The following is a 15,979-nucleotide window of genomic DNA, read 5'->3' on the forward strand; positions in this document are numbered from 1 at the left end:
TATGTCTGGCAATATCAATAATGGTTCTCTCTAAACTATGAGAAATAAGCCTTAGTAATTATGCAACAGGTTTTGTTTCTGTGTCAAAGCCAAATGAATGAGAGAACATGTGACTTATTACAGCCAAACACCATGCTGTGTGTAAGCTGACTGCAGACAGATTTATGGCATTTTAGAGGTCTGACATAAGTCACACAAATTCTAATATAGACTACGAACCCAGAGCAGGCAAATGTGGTCCAAATCCAATTTTTTTTTCTACCCACATGCGACCCATATCCAAGTGCTTCGTGGCAGTCTGAATGACCCAATGACAAACTATTCACCTGCCCAACAGTTGTGCAATTATGTGGCACTAAATCAGAAACGTAGTTGATATCATCCAATTCCTCTCTCAGTTTTCAAAGCATCTGCAATTTAATCTGACTTTCGAATTCTGGTGCAAGACATGCACCAGAATTCGGCAACAGTAGGAGCTAAACATAAGTGCAACAAATTCCAAATAGACTCTGTAATTAACTTTTAAAAGTGATGTAACTACACTAAACTACAGGTCTTGTATTGGAAAGTTGTAAATATTTGCTCTTTGAAGATGTGTTCTTGTGCACTTTAGATTTACATGAAATTGGATGAATGATATATGAAGGCATATCAAGCAACATTTGTGTAGCCAAACCAGATAAGCAGCCATCAGATTTTGTGATCTTTTCAGATTTGTGACCATGTGTGATGTGAACAAAGCTGCTCCGAAAACACCAACAACAAAAACTGGATTATTTTCAAGTGTAGCCACGTTTCAACATATAACCCAGGGAGGCGCAATGAAATGTAAGGTATCATCCAATTCCCCCCTCAAGCATTTTAATCTCTTTACCTGCATTGCTGAGCTGCCACTGCAAATTGAATGAAGAGAAATAAATAAGTGTGTTATTGCTGGGGTTGAAGGGGGCAGGGGAAGCCTCCAGGTGTCCTTGATACTCTGCGTTGAGAGGTGATAATTGGAGGTGCTGCGCGCATGCTGACCTGCAGTGAGCACATTACTGTGTGCCTGCAGTCAACACCCTCCTGTCGCTCCAGCGGTCCCCGAGCCAAACAATACCAACGTGAGGAATAGGAGCTGTAACCACAATCCATCCAGGTGATGGACTCACAGAGCGGAGCGGGGGTAATCAAATGGCTCTTATGCCCCTCAGTGTTTTTTTTTTTTTTCTTTTAACGGAGCACCACAGGGCGTTGAGATGAGATTTATTAAATTTCTATACTGTGGGACACTATGTGTGGCTTTCCTTCAAACTACAGGGTCAAGGGTGACAGCAGTAAGTGCTTAAAGGGCTTATTCACTTTATTTAGGACCATAAAATCATGCTGACACAAAAACAGTATATAGAGTTCAGAAGCATTCACAGATACACATCCACTTCGGTTTAATAATCCTAAAACTGCGTCTGTTACCAGGACGCCAAGTAAAAATGTTTACAAGCGGCTTTCCAGGGAAAAAAAAGAAAAAGAAAGAAAGTCACCGCCACCCTGGAAGTGAACCAGGAAAGTAAAATCATCAAGGGTGTGATTGCTCTTTGTTTTCAAAGCTGGTACAAGAGTTGTGACTCTTGGCTGATGTCCCTTTCCACACAGACTTTCACTGCAGTGCCGCTCTCATAGGGAGTCATTAGTTAAAAGAAAAATCGCCCTACTTGTAGAGCCCATGTTATTGACATTGGGGACCACATGATAAAAGATCATTTGGCGCTGAAACTCTTGTGTGATTTTAATTATGGTGAATATAAAAGGGTAAAGTGGGTCAGGATGCTTTAGGACTTGAGCACTCGAACTCTAGTTCGTTCGCTTAGAAAATCTGGTTCTTCTTCAACCAATCAATCAAATTTTATTTGTATAGCACATTTCAGCAGCAAGGCATTTCAAAGTGCTTTACATCATATCAAACACAGAAACACAATGCAACATAGAATCAACAATCAAAACAACAATCTTCACTGGTTCTTGGTGCAGTGCCACTACAGGTGAAAGGGTGAACAGGCTTTTTAGTCTGTTTGACACAGTGCAGTGTGAAAGCGAATCGTACCACTTGAAAATGTAACAAATGTTGAAACTTTGGTCCCCGTTTGAACCAAGTCTACTAGACTATCAGGTGTGAAGACATTCTAAAGTTCTTAATGCCTTGTGTATCAGTTTAGTTGGACAGTCTGGATCCCTAGGTAACCTCTAAACCTAGAAGTATTCAATTAAAAATCCAATAAAAAACATAAAAAATTGTTGTTGTAATGTAAACCAAAACCTTGGTTTACATTACCAAGGTTTTGGTAATGTAACCAAAAACTGCTTCAACATCACTGAAGCAGTCTACCAACCACAACATACAAGCACAGATAAAAGTTGCTCTATCTTAAGTACTCAAGCTGAAGCACTACACATGGGTTTGAGGTGGCAGAACAAGATACTTATTCAGTGGTCAGACTACTCCAAGCTGCTTTTTTGCAGCTGCATTTGGGCCATTGCTGCGTCTGATGGATGTGTTCTCAATTGTCGCACTCCAGCTGTCCGTCTTCAGACATCTCGCTCCGAGAGACAGCTAATGCATTTTTATCGCCAGCCTTCACCTCATTCAAGAAACTGGAGAGAACAGGAGCTCAAGTAAAATTGTCACAAAAACTCTTGACCGCAAAAACAATGTCAGATGTTTTTGACAGAAAAGACAAAGAGGAAAAGCAAGTAGAGTATTTTCACTTATTTGAGTAGGGCAGCTAAATAAACCTCTTTATGTCTGCCTGTAGGGACGGGGACATGTGTGTGGGCTGGTACCCATGAGCATGTATTATCTGCCGTGTACTTCTGTGAGTCATTCAACCTTGACATCTCTTCCACCTTATCTAAAGGCAGCTTTGAGGTAGTCAAACACAGAGCAAACTGAGGGCAACTGGACACACAGTAAACAGATGCTTCCCAAGACAACATTTCAGAGGAGCATGCAACATAAAAAAAACAGACAGGTCAAACATGTTATCCCCTTTTTTTATCTGACTTCCTGTTGTTGCTTTTCTTCAGTTTGCATAGATAAGATTGCTCTTCACATCCACGTGATAACAGAGTTATCCAACCAACCAAGAGTCCCTTTGAACAACTGAAGCACTCACAAGCTTCTTTTACCATCATCTCATAAGGGATTATAAAACAGTAATTAGAAGACTACTTTCTGTTGGCCTGGCCCTTAATCAGCTGTTTTGGAAACAAAGACATTGACGAAACAGAAAGGGGATTATATCTATGCCCCCTGGGCCCCAAATGGGAAAAGCACAGGTGTGTATTCTTCAAGTTCAGGTGTGTGAGGCAGGTGAAGGCATTTACAATCTGCCTTTAGTTCACAGTCAGCACGTTCAATTCATCATGTTACTCCTCCCCCCAGCCCCTGCCTTCGCATACACTCGTGTTATACACAGCCAGCGCAGGTGTACAACAAATCCCTGTGTTTGAATTCCACCCTCATTGATAGACGCTCGCACAAAGACAACATACGAACACATAAAGAAGATATGGCTAAAAAAATAATAATAAAGTTTGAGATTGAGATTGTACAAGTCATACAAGAAAACATGCCATCTACCAATTTTCAGTAAACACAATTTTCAGTATTCGGTTCAGTAGTAATCGCTGGCTTTTCTTTAGGCAAATGCATTTAGTTATTATGTAACTTTCTGCTCTGTAAATGTCACTGCTATGCATGAGTGAGGCTCAATAAATTAGCGGTATTACCTTCGATGCATTCTGCTGGCATACAGAAAAACCAACCAAGTGCATTGTCTGTGGCTGACATTTCCTTATGCGTATGATGTCTGTGAAGGTATAAAGTGAATGATCTGCGAGGTCTAGGGGAGCAACAATATACCAATCTCAGGAGACGAGACGATGCACAATTTTGGGTTTGTGAGAATGAGATTTCAAAACTGTTTCTGGGAAAACAACATTTTTTTTGGCTCAAAATCCAACAAAGCATTGACAATGTTTATTTTATTATTTTTATTTTTATTTATCTAATTAAAAACAGAATAAGGGCTTCAGAAATCTTAAACTATGCCTTAATGTATCTGATCAGTGTAATAATTTTAGATTGTTAATGGCAAATGACTGAAAGCAGTCCAGTTTCTAATTGTAAAATTAATATTTTAATATTCTCAATAAAATTCTGAATGCTAACGTAAGCATCTTTAACAGCTAATGTCACAAGTTTATTACAGTGTTAACAAAAATATATTTCTTGTCAATAGCCTTTTTTTTAATCAAATATCCACAGCTCTATCAAATAAATTATTAAAAATGTCTGGTTTGTTTAATGTTAATGTAGCAGAGAGTTGTAAGCTAGCAACAGACCTTTATTGGCATAGTGTGAGCACCACAGAGCATATGAAAATATCTGCTTCCTTTTACTCTAAGCCTTTCCTCTAAGCTACAAAATAAGATTATAAAACATAGAAACAGGTGCCAAACTCAGAGCCTTTGTGATTGGATCTCATGTTAAGAGCTTACACCACTTAGAGTATCAAACTCTCATGCTAACAGCAAGTTCCTAGACTTCATTTTGACTAAGAATATTGGGGAGTGTGTGAGCTGGAATTATGAAAAGCAATCTATACAGAAAAAGTGAAATAGCCCAATAGGACTTTGTATGAAATGTATTGACTGCTGTTTAAGAGTTGTTTAGGAATCCTAGACATATTCATATCCAGGACTGACAGCCATTAGCTAGCATGTTTTGAGTCATACTTCCCTTCGACTATAAATATTTTAATTCCAGGTGAAGTCTTTCTGTAGTGCCAGAACTTTCCGAAGACAAATCTGAGCAAACAGAAGTCTGCTAAACTCAAAAGTTGTTTTGTTTGTGGCCTAAAGCGATGGAGCGACTGCTTTTGAAACATGATCCCAACAGCGGCCTGCCTTTGCTGTTTAGGAGTTGACAAGCCCTCGTCACCAGTCAAACAACACTGATCATTTGAATACACAAGAACTTATTCGCACTCACCTCTCCCTATTCCTTCATTCCCCTCAACTCCCTTCCTGTTATAATCACTGTCACAGAGTCTCAATCTCGTAGCTCATTTTTGATGATAATCAGAGAACAAACAGTGGTGGCATGTATTGGGGCTGAGGAAAACGACTCGGCTGACAGTGATGAGACAGGGGGAGACAGTAGATAGGAGCGTCCCATAGATCTCAGATGAAGGTTCGTCATTATAGCAGTCCCATTCCAACAAATGAACCACAATTACAATAGCACTGCTTAAATGCTGCCAGCTCAGGCAGAACAATCACATTTGGGGCAAAGCATCACAGCAGCTCTAACACAGTGACCTCAGCCTTCCTCATCACTCACCTAGACTACTTTAATCTAGGTTTACTTTCCATTATAGAGCAGTGCTTTAAGCCTCCCATTTAATCATGACCATCAACAGAGTTGTTAGTCTCCCATGTCTTATCGCAATAAAGCATCATCGCTGCCATTTCCCAGCCTAATACTGTACTGTTGAACAACTCTTCCCTCAACTTTTAGATTTGATTATCCTCATCCTCCCTCCTTCTGCCTTCCCTTTCTCCTTTCTCCTATTCACACTCCAGTTTGAGTTTTTCTTGACTCAGCATTAGACAGACCAGAACCGTGCTTGCAGATCAGGTGCCGCTCACGATGTGCCCGTCCCCAAGTGGTCTTCTCTCCATGACAGATTGAAGTTGTACCATCTATCAACACCCAAGATGAATGTGATGTCACCACCTCCTACATCAGACGCAAGCATGTGGGAGATCTATGAATAGCAGAGGCTCAGCAGTGGGGGTCCACATTGAAAAGCATGATATAATCCAGCACGAATAACCACGCAGCTGCTTACAGTTGCAATGACTTTCTACCAGATAGCCACCCTAGCTACAGTATTCAAGACTAATGCTATTTTTCTCCTTTCAGTCTCTCTCACCATCAACTTTTCTCTTCTCCACACAGGGAGTATTAATCACAGAACACTAAACAGCTACTGACGCCATTTAGTAGGCCTGGCTTTGTTGGGCTTTGGCTCCGAGTCAATTCAACTCCAGCCCCTTTTTGTATGCCCAAGTGGGCTCTTCGAAGAAGCTCCTCCCCTCTCCAAGGACCATCAGATTACCTCTTAAAAAGCTGGGTGATGGGCAAGTTTTACTTAGATGTGGGTGGAGAGCAAAGCAGAGTAGGAAGGAGGGCAACAGGCGAATGATTGGGGAGATACACTGCTTTGGAGAAATGGTGCACCCTTCTCCCTTTTGGGTGAGCATGTAATGCCATCAGCCCTTGCCTAGCAACCAGTGGGGTTTGGCCGAGGATGAAAAGATGCAACGCAAAATGAAAACAGAAGAAATGGAGACTGGAAAACACAGAAGGCATGAACACTGAAGTAAAAAGGATCAGGGATAAAACTTGCAGCTGTGAAGAACAAGAGCAGGGGCTGGCAGGTGAAAGAAAGGAACAAAATGGGAACTTGCAGACTCTTGCATTTACTCTAAGCCTTTCCTCTAAGCTAAGCAGTACGAACAATGCAAACCCAACATGTTGGAATCAAGACATGGTTTATGATATGTCTCAATATACCATGCTATGATAAAACTTGTCTATATATGTATATATATCTCAATTTTCATCATTTGCACTGGCCTACCTTTGATAACTGTGGTGAGTTGCCACATTAACTCTCCCCCCCCATTAAATTACTTCTTTTGTAGGCCACTGAATCCCAAGAAACCACATAAAATCTTATTGTAATGATGCTTACTTTGCATTTGGTGACCGTCTGGCTGTTCAGAACAGGGAATTAAAATTACTGCAATTAATCAGCATGCAGCTCATTTGCTTTTCGTATCGTTATTAAGCAATTTTAAAATATGAACATAACTCTTGGCAGTGTATGTTTATCTTTGGTTCAAGCCAGTTTCTGCTGTAATTCAACACTCGGAGTTCTAAGTCACAGCAGCAGAAGGACCAAAGAAATGCATCTAAAAACTGAATGTGCAACAAAAATCAATATGCAACCCAAAAAGATTAGATTAAATCTGCTTATGATTGCTAACTATCAATTTAGGATATCTAAAATGGTTTCTAAGCATGTCTATTACTATTTCATAGTGGTCTCAACATGTTTATCAGACATGTAGCCACTCTCATGAGACCATTGCAAATTATTCAAACTGAGACATGTCTGCTCTAAAACTCGTCTAGTCTTGGGGGCAAAACAAAAAGTATTTTTATGGATGCACCACTGACTGTGGCCAAAAATGATTTCCTGATGTTATTAGAAATCTGACTTAAATATTTACATTTTGATTATGAGTTGTTGTTTTTGTTTTTCTCTAAAGATTGTAACAAAAAAAAGAGGTAACAAAATGGTTGTTTTGCTGTATGTAGCAATAATAACTCCACAAGAATTATAAGACTATCCCCATATATATCTATCAAAGCATATTCCTAACCTTTACCTGAATAGCAGCGAACGCAAAGCAGTCAATCAAAGCACCTACTGTTGTACATGATGTGTTTATAGACCTAAATGATGGGAGCTTGTCAGTTTTGTTACATTTCATCAAAAAAAATAAAAAATGAATTATTTTACTGAATGAAGCCAATTAAGAAAAAAATGTCTACTTCTATATTTTACCTATGGGTGCATATTCATCTTCAAAATGAATGGAGGGTCATTCATGTCTGGAATAGCAGGTCAAAATCACTGCAAGCAACAGAACAGCAATCATCTCCTCCAGTAAGAGGCTATCTGTTGAACTGAACTGCCTGGTCGTGTTACTTTTACGCATTTAGATGCTTAATCCCAACAAATTATGACAACCACTCATCGAGGTTTGCCTTGCCAGGATATTAACATTCACGTTCAGTTATTATTCATCCAAATAATAATATTTCTAGCAACTTATGGAATCCAAGCCGGTCAAAATAATTTGCCTATTTAAGTAAGTTGCCTACCTCGGCGCTGAATATATTTCCAGATCTATTGAAGATGAAGTTTTACATAACAGGTTAAGAACTTACCATCAGCTTGAAAGTACAGTAATCCACTAACAAGGATGAACGCTAGCGGACCCATCCTTGCATATTAAAACATCCACAGCGGTCGCGCAAATCCTCTAATTCACTGCGGGGGCAAAAATAGGTGAAGACTGCGCTCAAGTCCGCTCCACCGGCTCTGGGAGTGATGGACAGCTCCCAACACTGTCCTACTCACTGACAAAAGCCAGTTTCAGTGTCCAAACACACAGAGGATCCATTTAATAGTAGTTCACCCGGAGCTGCTCATCCAGCCTCCAAACTCTCGGCTCTTTGAGGAAATATTATCCCAGTTTGTCCGGTGAGTTCATCCGCTATTTCTGCTGTGTAACGAGCCGGAGCTTTTCAGAGTCTTTCGGGGCAGGAATTAAAGTCCAGACTGAAGAAATGGAAACAAAAATTAAGCGCACATCTACGCTTTCCTTGAGAGGCGTCTCAGGCACCTTTCAAATCTTCAGCGAGGATGTCTGCGCTCGAGGACAACCAGGAAACCCGCCTTCAACTTTCACGCGCGCCCCCCAAAAAGTTGTTTTATTCTGAAGAAAACCGGCTTTCAAAAGCCCCATGTGCGTAGCCGGTAATATAGCCCCAATAAACGTACAGTCACACTACAGTTCAACATCCTCCTCTCTCTCCCCGTCTCTCTCTCTCACGCTCTTTCTGAGCGTTTTGGTGTGAACAGCGCGGCCGCTAGGAGCGCATGGTCTCCCACATCCCAACACACTGAGGCTGAGCGGGCGGCTAGCGAACATGGACCGGTACCAGAGGGCGGGGACAGAGCAGTGCAGCGTGGAGTACAAAATATTATTATTAATTACTATTATCATTACTATTTTTACCAGTGGTTCTACTGGACAATCACTTTGCTGCGGTTTACAGGGAACTTCCCTACTGTGGCACGAGTAAAAGACTTTCATTCAAGGAGCTAAGTGGCAGGACAAACCTTTAAATATATTTGCATAAATATGAAGCATTTATAGTAGGTCACTCATATAAGGAATTATTTACCTTTTTAAAGCAAGCTCTGAGAGGAGAGGGGGGAAAAAAAAGCAGCATGCCATTAGAGTGCTGGAGGTTCAACATTCACACTATTGTCAACAGGTAAAATGTACATTAATGCAAGAGGGGGAAAATAATTCAGAATAGTGAAATCTAATCGCTTCTGTGAGAATGTGTTAAATTCTCAATCAATGGACTCAAAACTGAATTTATTGAGGAATCGAGGCTGCTTAACATGTGAGGGGTTAATGTGTTCAGATGCTGATGCAGAATTGTAAATATGATCTTTGTCAGAAATCAATGGCTTGATTGACCGACCCCCCTGCAAGATGAGGAGAGCTGATGCAGCTCTGCATATCAACAATAAACTCAAAAGTCTCTTCCCCCCCCCATCAACAATAAACTCAAAAGTCTCTTCCCCCCCCCCCCCCCCCCCCCCCCTTTCTTTCCTTAATAGTATGCAGCTAAACACGGTGAGAACAAACTCAAACCACTGCAATCCAACATTTGATCAGGGATGAATTCCAACATTGAGACTGAACATGTAAAAAAAAAAAAAAAAAACTCCGGACTCAATATGTTGATGTTTAGAGATGGAGGGTGGGGTTGTGTTGTGTGGTGTGAACTACTGCCCAGCAACCCTTCACACGACGATCCCTTTCAAGGCTTTACTGGAGTGTGAGCTATGAGTTGTGAGCTCCCCCTACTGGTATGTGTTAGAACAATTCCTAGTGGCTGTGTTTTCCTGTGCAGCCCCTCAAAGAGGCATAAAATGAGACGACATATGCACAGTCAACAGTGATAAAATAAACAGCGATGCTATTTATGTAAGAGGCATGTGGCAATGCACGGAGGCTGTATGTTCAGTCACTAAATAGATCTGATGAATATCAGAGTAAAATAGAGTGTTTTGCAAATCCATTCATGCCAGCCTATTTACATTTTGTCACATACCACAAACTTTAGTGTGTTGAATTGAGATTTTCTGTAGCAGACCAACACAAAGCTTGGGATCTGCTTCAGGGTGAACTTCATTTGAAAGACCTGGTTTCATTTTATGAATTCAAGGGTTTTATGATTTAATGAAATGATTTAGCAGAAACAAAGTCTATATGCCAAAGTATGAATTGACTTTAAGAGAGTATTTTTTTTTTATAATGACGTTTATACAGTGGTGAGAGCATTACTGAAGAAGAGCATGAATCAGAGATGCATCCTAACTCAGGAGGAGCTGCACAGATCAACAGCTCTGATGGGAGAATCAGTCTACTTGATAAATAATAATATATTTGACAACATGGGGAAAATGTTGTTACAGTATGTACAGTACTTAAGCACTCAATATTAAGGACTTACTGACTTAAAACAAGCTCTTTTATATAGTAGAAAATGTACTTAGAAGTCTTATTTCACTTGTACTAAGATATTAGCACTAGAAAATAGACCAAAAATACTTGGTAAGATTTTATACTTTTGCAGTGTCGAGATAGCGTTAGCTTACATCATCCAGGAGGTTTATTATTTTGCTGTTGTAGATGCAGAAGTTTTGCTGAGCTTTATAAGTTGCTCTCAAACATCAGTGTCTGAGCATTAGGACAGCTAGCGTAATGGGATTTGCTGTCCGCCTGCCTGATAGGGAAAGTCAAACACTTCAAACATTTTATGTTTGCCTTCTTTGCTGAAGAGGGTCATATATATATATTTTTCTGGATGAACTCAACCACCTTACCAGTATTTAAAACTTTCAGCCACCGCTCACTGTTTTGCACAGGTGAGCAGCTCATGAAAGAAGGGTGTCAATTGGGAGAAATGATTTTGACACCAATGAAGATCTGTGAATATATTTTTCTTTTATCGTTTCTATTAAAGGTTGATTATTTTGACCATCCCTGCTGAGAAACATGATGATGCCAGCATCATGCTGTGGAGAGGCTTTACTTCAAAAGGAACAGAAAAGCTGATCAGAGGTATTGGGAAGATGGAAGGAGCTCAACACAGCAATGACAGAAGAAAACTTTTTAAGGCGTCAAAAGATTTGGGACTCTGGTGGAGGTTAATGTTCCAGGAGAACAGTGATGCTAAACCATAGGTGACACTGACCCAGTGCTTCAGGGTCAGTGTCCTGCAAGCAGATGTGTCTCTGGTTCACCCACTGGTGGTGGCAGCAATGTGCTGTGGGGAAGCTTTTCAAACAAGGTCGGGAAAAGTTGATGGGAAGATGGATTCTAACTAAAGTTGAGCTATTTTTCAGAGAAGAATGCACTACTTTGTGTCGATCTGTCTTATACAAACCCTAACTGATGCACTAAAGTTTGTTATTGAAACTGGAAAAACAATGCGACAAAGTTTAGGGGAGTAAAACCTTTTACAAAGTACTTGAAATCTGCCAGGTGGATGGATTAAGTCTCCATCCATCATCATCCACTTCTCCGGGGAGGGGCCAAGGGGGTAGCAGTCTAAGCAGGAAGGCGCAGACTCCCCTCTCCCCAGCCACTTGGTTGGCTGGGGCCAACCAAGCTCTCCAGAAGCCACTTGGTTTCCCAAGTGGCTTCTCTGGGGGAAACCTGAGGTGTTCCCAGGCTGACAAACATAGTCCTTCCAAAGTGTCCACTGTCTTCCTCTGGACCTCATCTCGGTGAGAGGTGCCCGGAACACCTCCCTAGGGAGTCATCCAGGGGGCATCCTAACCAGATGTCTGGACCACCTCAACTGGCTCCTCTCAATGTGGAGGAACGGTGACTCTACTCTGAGTCCATCCTGGCTCACTGAGATTATCACCCTATCTCTAATGAGAGCCCAGACATATTCATTTCAGCTTGTATCCGCAATTCCGTTCTTTTGGTCAGTGGCGGTTTATAATATGGGCAACATGGGCAATTGCCAAAAGCACCATCTTGTGGGAGATGACATGAGCGTCTTCCCGGTCCTCAATCGGAGGACTCAAGACAGAGCTGGTCCTGGAAATTAAGTCTAATTTACATTAATAATCTATGAAGAGAAATTATCATTTGGACCAAAATGTTTCCCAAATGTCCTATTTTCCTTCCCTTCATTTTTTTATGGATAATAGCCAAAGAATATTTTCTATGTACCGACTTGCTAAAGCTTTGCTTTATACCTAAACAGCCTCAAAACCTGCAGGAATGTGAACTAAAGACTTGGATTTATACTTTTATGATTTACATCAAAGACATCCACACAACAAAGTCCAGAGTATGTCCTCTGAAGATATCTTTGAAAACCCAGCTCTCCCCATTACAAAGTACGCAGGCTAAGACCATGACAAAATGGCTTTGGCAAAGGGAAACACTTCTATCACCTTTAATAATAGCTTTGACTGCTCATGGCTTTTTTTTCCATCTGTTTGTTTGTTGAGCTACATGTCGACGCTTGCCCTGAAAAAGGCCCTTTCTGGGAGCGGCAGCATTGTGGCAAGGACTCTTGCTGGCTCTCATTGCAGGCTGTTGCTGTCAGCTGGCCAGACACAGTGATTTGTCTTCATATTTTAATATGTTTTCGAGCCGCATGCAAACGTTTCTTCTCAATGTCTACGCGGCGTCCCAGATTCTACCGTATGCACACGGCCATGAACGCAAACAAAGAGCCGAGCAGAAATTTATTGTGTCAGTGTTGCTGAAGGTTCAAGGCAAATAAAACGGAGAAAAAAAAGTGGGGAATTGGAGACAGGTCATTTACAAAGAAGGAAAGCCCACTTCAAACATAAACAATAGACGCCTCATTGATGGAAAAGGAAGTAGAGTGTAATTCTCCCTGAAGCCCAGCCTTTTATTCCCCGCTCTCAATCACTTTATCTGTTGCAGAGGCTGCGATATTCGCCGGGTTTCTAAATATCAGCTCAAAGTGGATTTATTTTAATTAAACTGGGGGCTGTGTTTGTTCAGGATGAGACACGTTACATAAAAAATGAGATGGAAGGGGCTAAGCAACGGAGATGATAACTCACGAACACCATCATATGAGTTTATGCTTCATTCCACTGCTGGGAGCAAAAACATCACAAATCTTTTATTAGGGCTGTATTTTTATAATATTACTGCCACACAGGGTTTTAAGTGTTGATTTGATGTTTCATTTTTGAAAACCAGAGTATTCAAAAACAAATGAGGGTGATGTCACTGAGGGGAACGTAAAGAGAGTGTGTGGGTTTGGAGAAGATGAAGCACTGAAGCCAAACTGGTTAAACACATTTGGGGAAAGTGTTTTAACTACTTCTTTTGTTAGAACAGAGAGTATCTTGTCTCCTAATTACATTATGCCACAATTACTGTCTCATTCTTGTCCAAGTATGTCTTTTTAACAGGATAAAAAGTATTACTCAATTATTTGGTCTCGGGTTTATCTCCAAACATCTGCTCACTGATGGATCAGGGGTCGAGTGTTCTCATTGTTCTGGGGTCCCCACATCCGTTCTGACCCACGGTGCCTTGTAAGTGTAAAGATACCATCTTACCTTTTTTTCATTTTTTGACACACATCCCCAAACTTCAATGACAGCTGCCTAATACACAACTCCATCCATTTCCCCCATGAACTCGCACTAGTTTTGCTCTTGCTAATTAAACACAGCATGATAGTTTTCTGCCACGTAAGTGAGCTAGAAGGTTCCTGTTTGATCTGACCAGAACTATTAAACTTAACTCCATGACTTTCTGCTGTGTTTGACTCATCTGATGTGTTTCTTGGTCTTTGTGATGTTTTTAATCACTAATGTTCTACAATAAAGCATTTGAGGGTTTCACAGAACAAATACTGAGATTAAAATATACACGGATTAACTTCTTTTGTGAACTACAAACATTCACATTTATGCAAAAATATTGGTTGCAATGATTTCTATATGTCAGAGTAAAGGACGCAGAATGCAGTTGCCCAACACTGCTCATTTTTATCTGTAAAACATGTCGATATGACAGATACAGCGTCATGATCAAAAAAACTGAACTCCAGCTTCATTGGTTTGCTTATGTCAACATATGTCAATTCCAGGTTTCTAAACTCTGCCTATATTCCGTTAATGTCAGAAAAAACACAATTTCGCACTTGTGTTGTTTCTATTGTATAAAGAATGCAACTAAAATAAGTGAATAAATTTGTTTGAGCAATAAAACATTAAAAACCATGGTGCATCATGATCCTGCAACTACTTCCTGTCTTCTTCTTCTTCTTGGTTTGCGAAAGTGACAACAGTATTACCATTGGAGTTTTGCAACAAAAAAAAACACACCTCATCCTAGCTCCAAAACTTTATATTGAAAAACTAGATTTTTATTTATATTGCCATGTTTCCATTAGGTGTATTTATTTTCAAAATATCAAACTGCGCAATTATATGATCAATAGAAATTTAGCTTATGACAGGCTTACTCTCAACCAATGTAATGGCATCGATAGAGACAAAATTTGTTCTAAATATCTGCATCACATGGATGTCTAGCTTAATCTAGGAAATTCCAATAAAAAAAACATCAAAGTTTGTGATAAAAATGTGCACAAGTTTGAGGAATATGAATAATTCTACAAAGCCCTGTGAATTCACTCAAGTAATATGTTTTCTTCTGTTACAGGGAACTCACACACATGTTGGCTCAGCTTCATGGAGCGACTCTGAACACGAGCCGTAGCGTTGCTCCTCCTGTAGATAAAAACCCAGCCGAGGATCAATAAGGCATCCCCGGGTGGAGAGCCTGATATCTTTGAGACAATCAGGAGTGTGTACAACGGCAGCAGTGCACTCTGGGGGTTTTTGCACATGACACATTGCGGCGGAGGCATTTGTAGCATCTTAATTGCACGTAACCGCGGCGCATTTCAGATGCAAACTATGAATCACAAGACAGGCAGCTCCAAAACACGTAGTCTCAGCAGAACGGCCTCTCTCGCATGCATCTTGAGGGAGAAGGAGAAAAGTGTTTTTAATTGTGTGGTGGGTCAGAGGTTCCGGTACCAACATCACTCATGATCAGATCAGAGTGGTATTTAGGGAGCTCTTAGCTGGATATCTTTCAAGGCTGAATATCCCCTTTCCTGAGTTTGGGTCCTGGCGTGGGGATGATTAGGAGCTGGAGGTGGGAGGAGGTAGTGTGTGATGTGCGGCGGGGGTGATTAATGTAGATGTCAGCGTCTCGCCCCTCCCCTCTTTTGCTTCCTCCCCGGCATCAGTAATGACACCTGGGGAAGGCAGAATGGGTCTACCTGCAGCCCAGGCTCCCTCAGCAGGGCATGATTCTTCCCCATGATCCTCCTCTGTCAGCAGTCCTGTCACCGGGCCCGGATCAGGCCCTTATTAATGGGCCTCTATGTCAAACACAGATATTAAGCTGTGCTCTGCTCCGCGCCCAGCCTCGGCAATAACAGCCGCGCGTGATGACACATTTCCAAACAATACAGTGACAGAAACAGGAGCGCGCGCGCGTGCACACCTCACGGCGCCCTCATAACTCTTAAAAACATTACTGCGTGCCCGCTGATGTTCCCTGAAATATTGCTTTCTTCTTTAGCAACTTTTACGGATAAATTCCAACATGACAAACAGTGCAGAGTTCTATAGGATATCTCTCTCTCTCTCCTCCCTTCCCTTCAGCTCTTTAATACACATAACCCGGCATCACATTATGCTGAAAAAACTGACAAAGCTTTCACTGTGATGTATAGCTCCGACAACGCAAAGCACTCGCCTCAGCAGTGAACGAGACCCATTCAGTTATAAAATGTAATAGAGGAAAGACTCGGTAAAACCTCTGCAAGCGCATATTTACCCTCGCTGAAGGTTCTGTTGCTTTACTGGAGTCTTTTCAGGGGGTTTCTCATGATTCAATAAAAACAGCAAGACTTTTACGGTAACTCTCTGCCCCCCCCCCCCCCCCCCCCCCCCCCCTTTTT

The 15,979-nt window shown here is 41.2% G+C and overlaps 1 protein-coding gene across 11 annotated transcripts in view; it reads right to left on the reverse strand.

Moving 5' to 3' along the window:
• Positions 1-15,979, reverse strand: part of robo2 (roundabout, axon guidance receptor, homolog 2 (Drosophila)) — a 377,925-nt gene that overhangs the window by 225,166 nt on the left and 136,780 nt on the right. The window contains exon 1 of one of the 11 annotated variants that reach the window (XM_032590722.1): positions 8,066-8,784. The exons of the other annotated variants lie outside the window; for them this stretch is intronic. Within the exon in view, the coding sequence (XP_032446613.1) occupies positions 8,066-8,120 (55 nt within the window). The 5' untranslated portion in view covers positions 8,121-8,784. Of the gene's footprint in view, positions 1-8,065; positions 8,785-15,979 lie in introns of those variants that run through there. 11 annotated transcript variants of the gene reach the window in all.

Source organism: Xiphophorus hellerii, chromosome 18, assembly GCF_003331165.1.
Source record: "Xiphophorus hellerii strain 12219 chromosome 18, Xiphophorus_hellerii-4.1, whole genome shotgun sequence".
Lineage (NCBI taxonomy): Eukaryota > Metazoa > Chordata > Actinopteri > Cyprinodontiformes > Poeciliidae > Xiphophorus > Xiphophorus hellerii.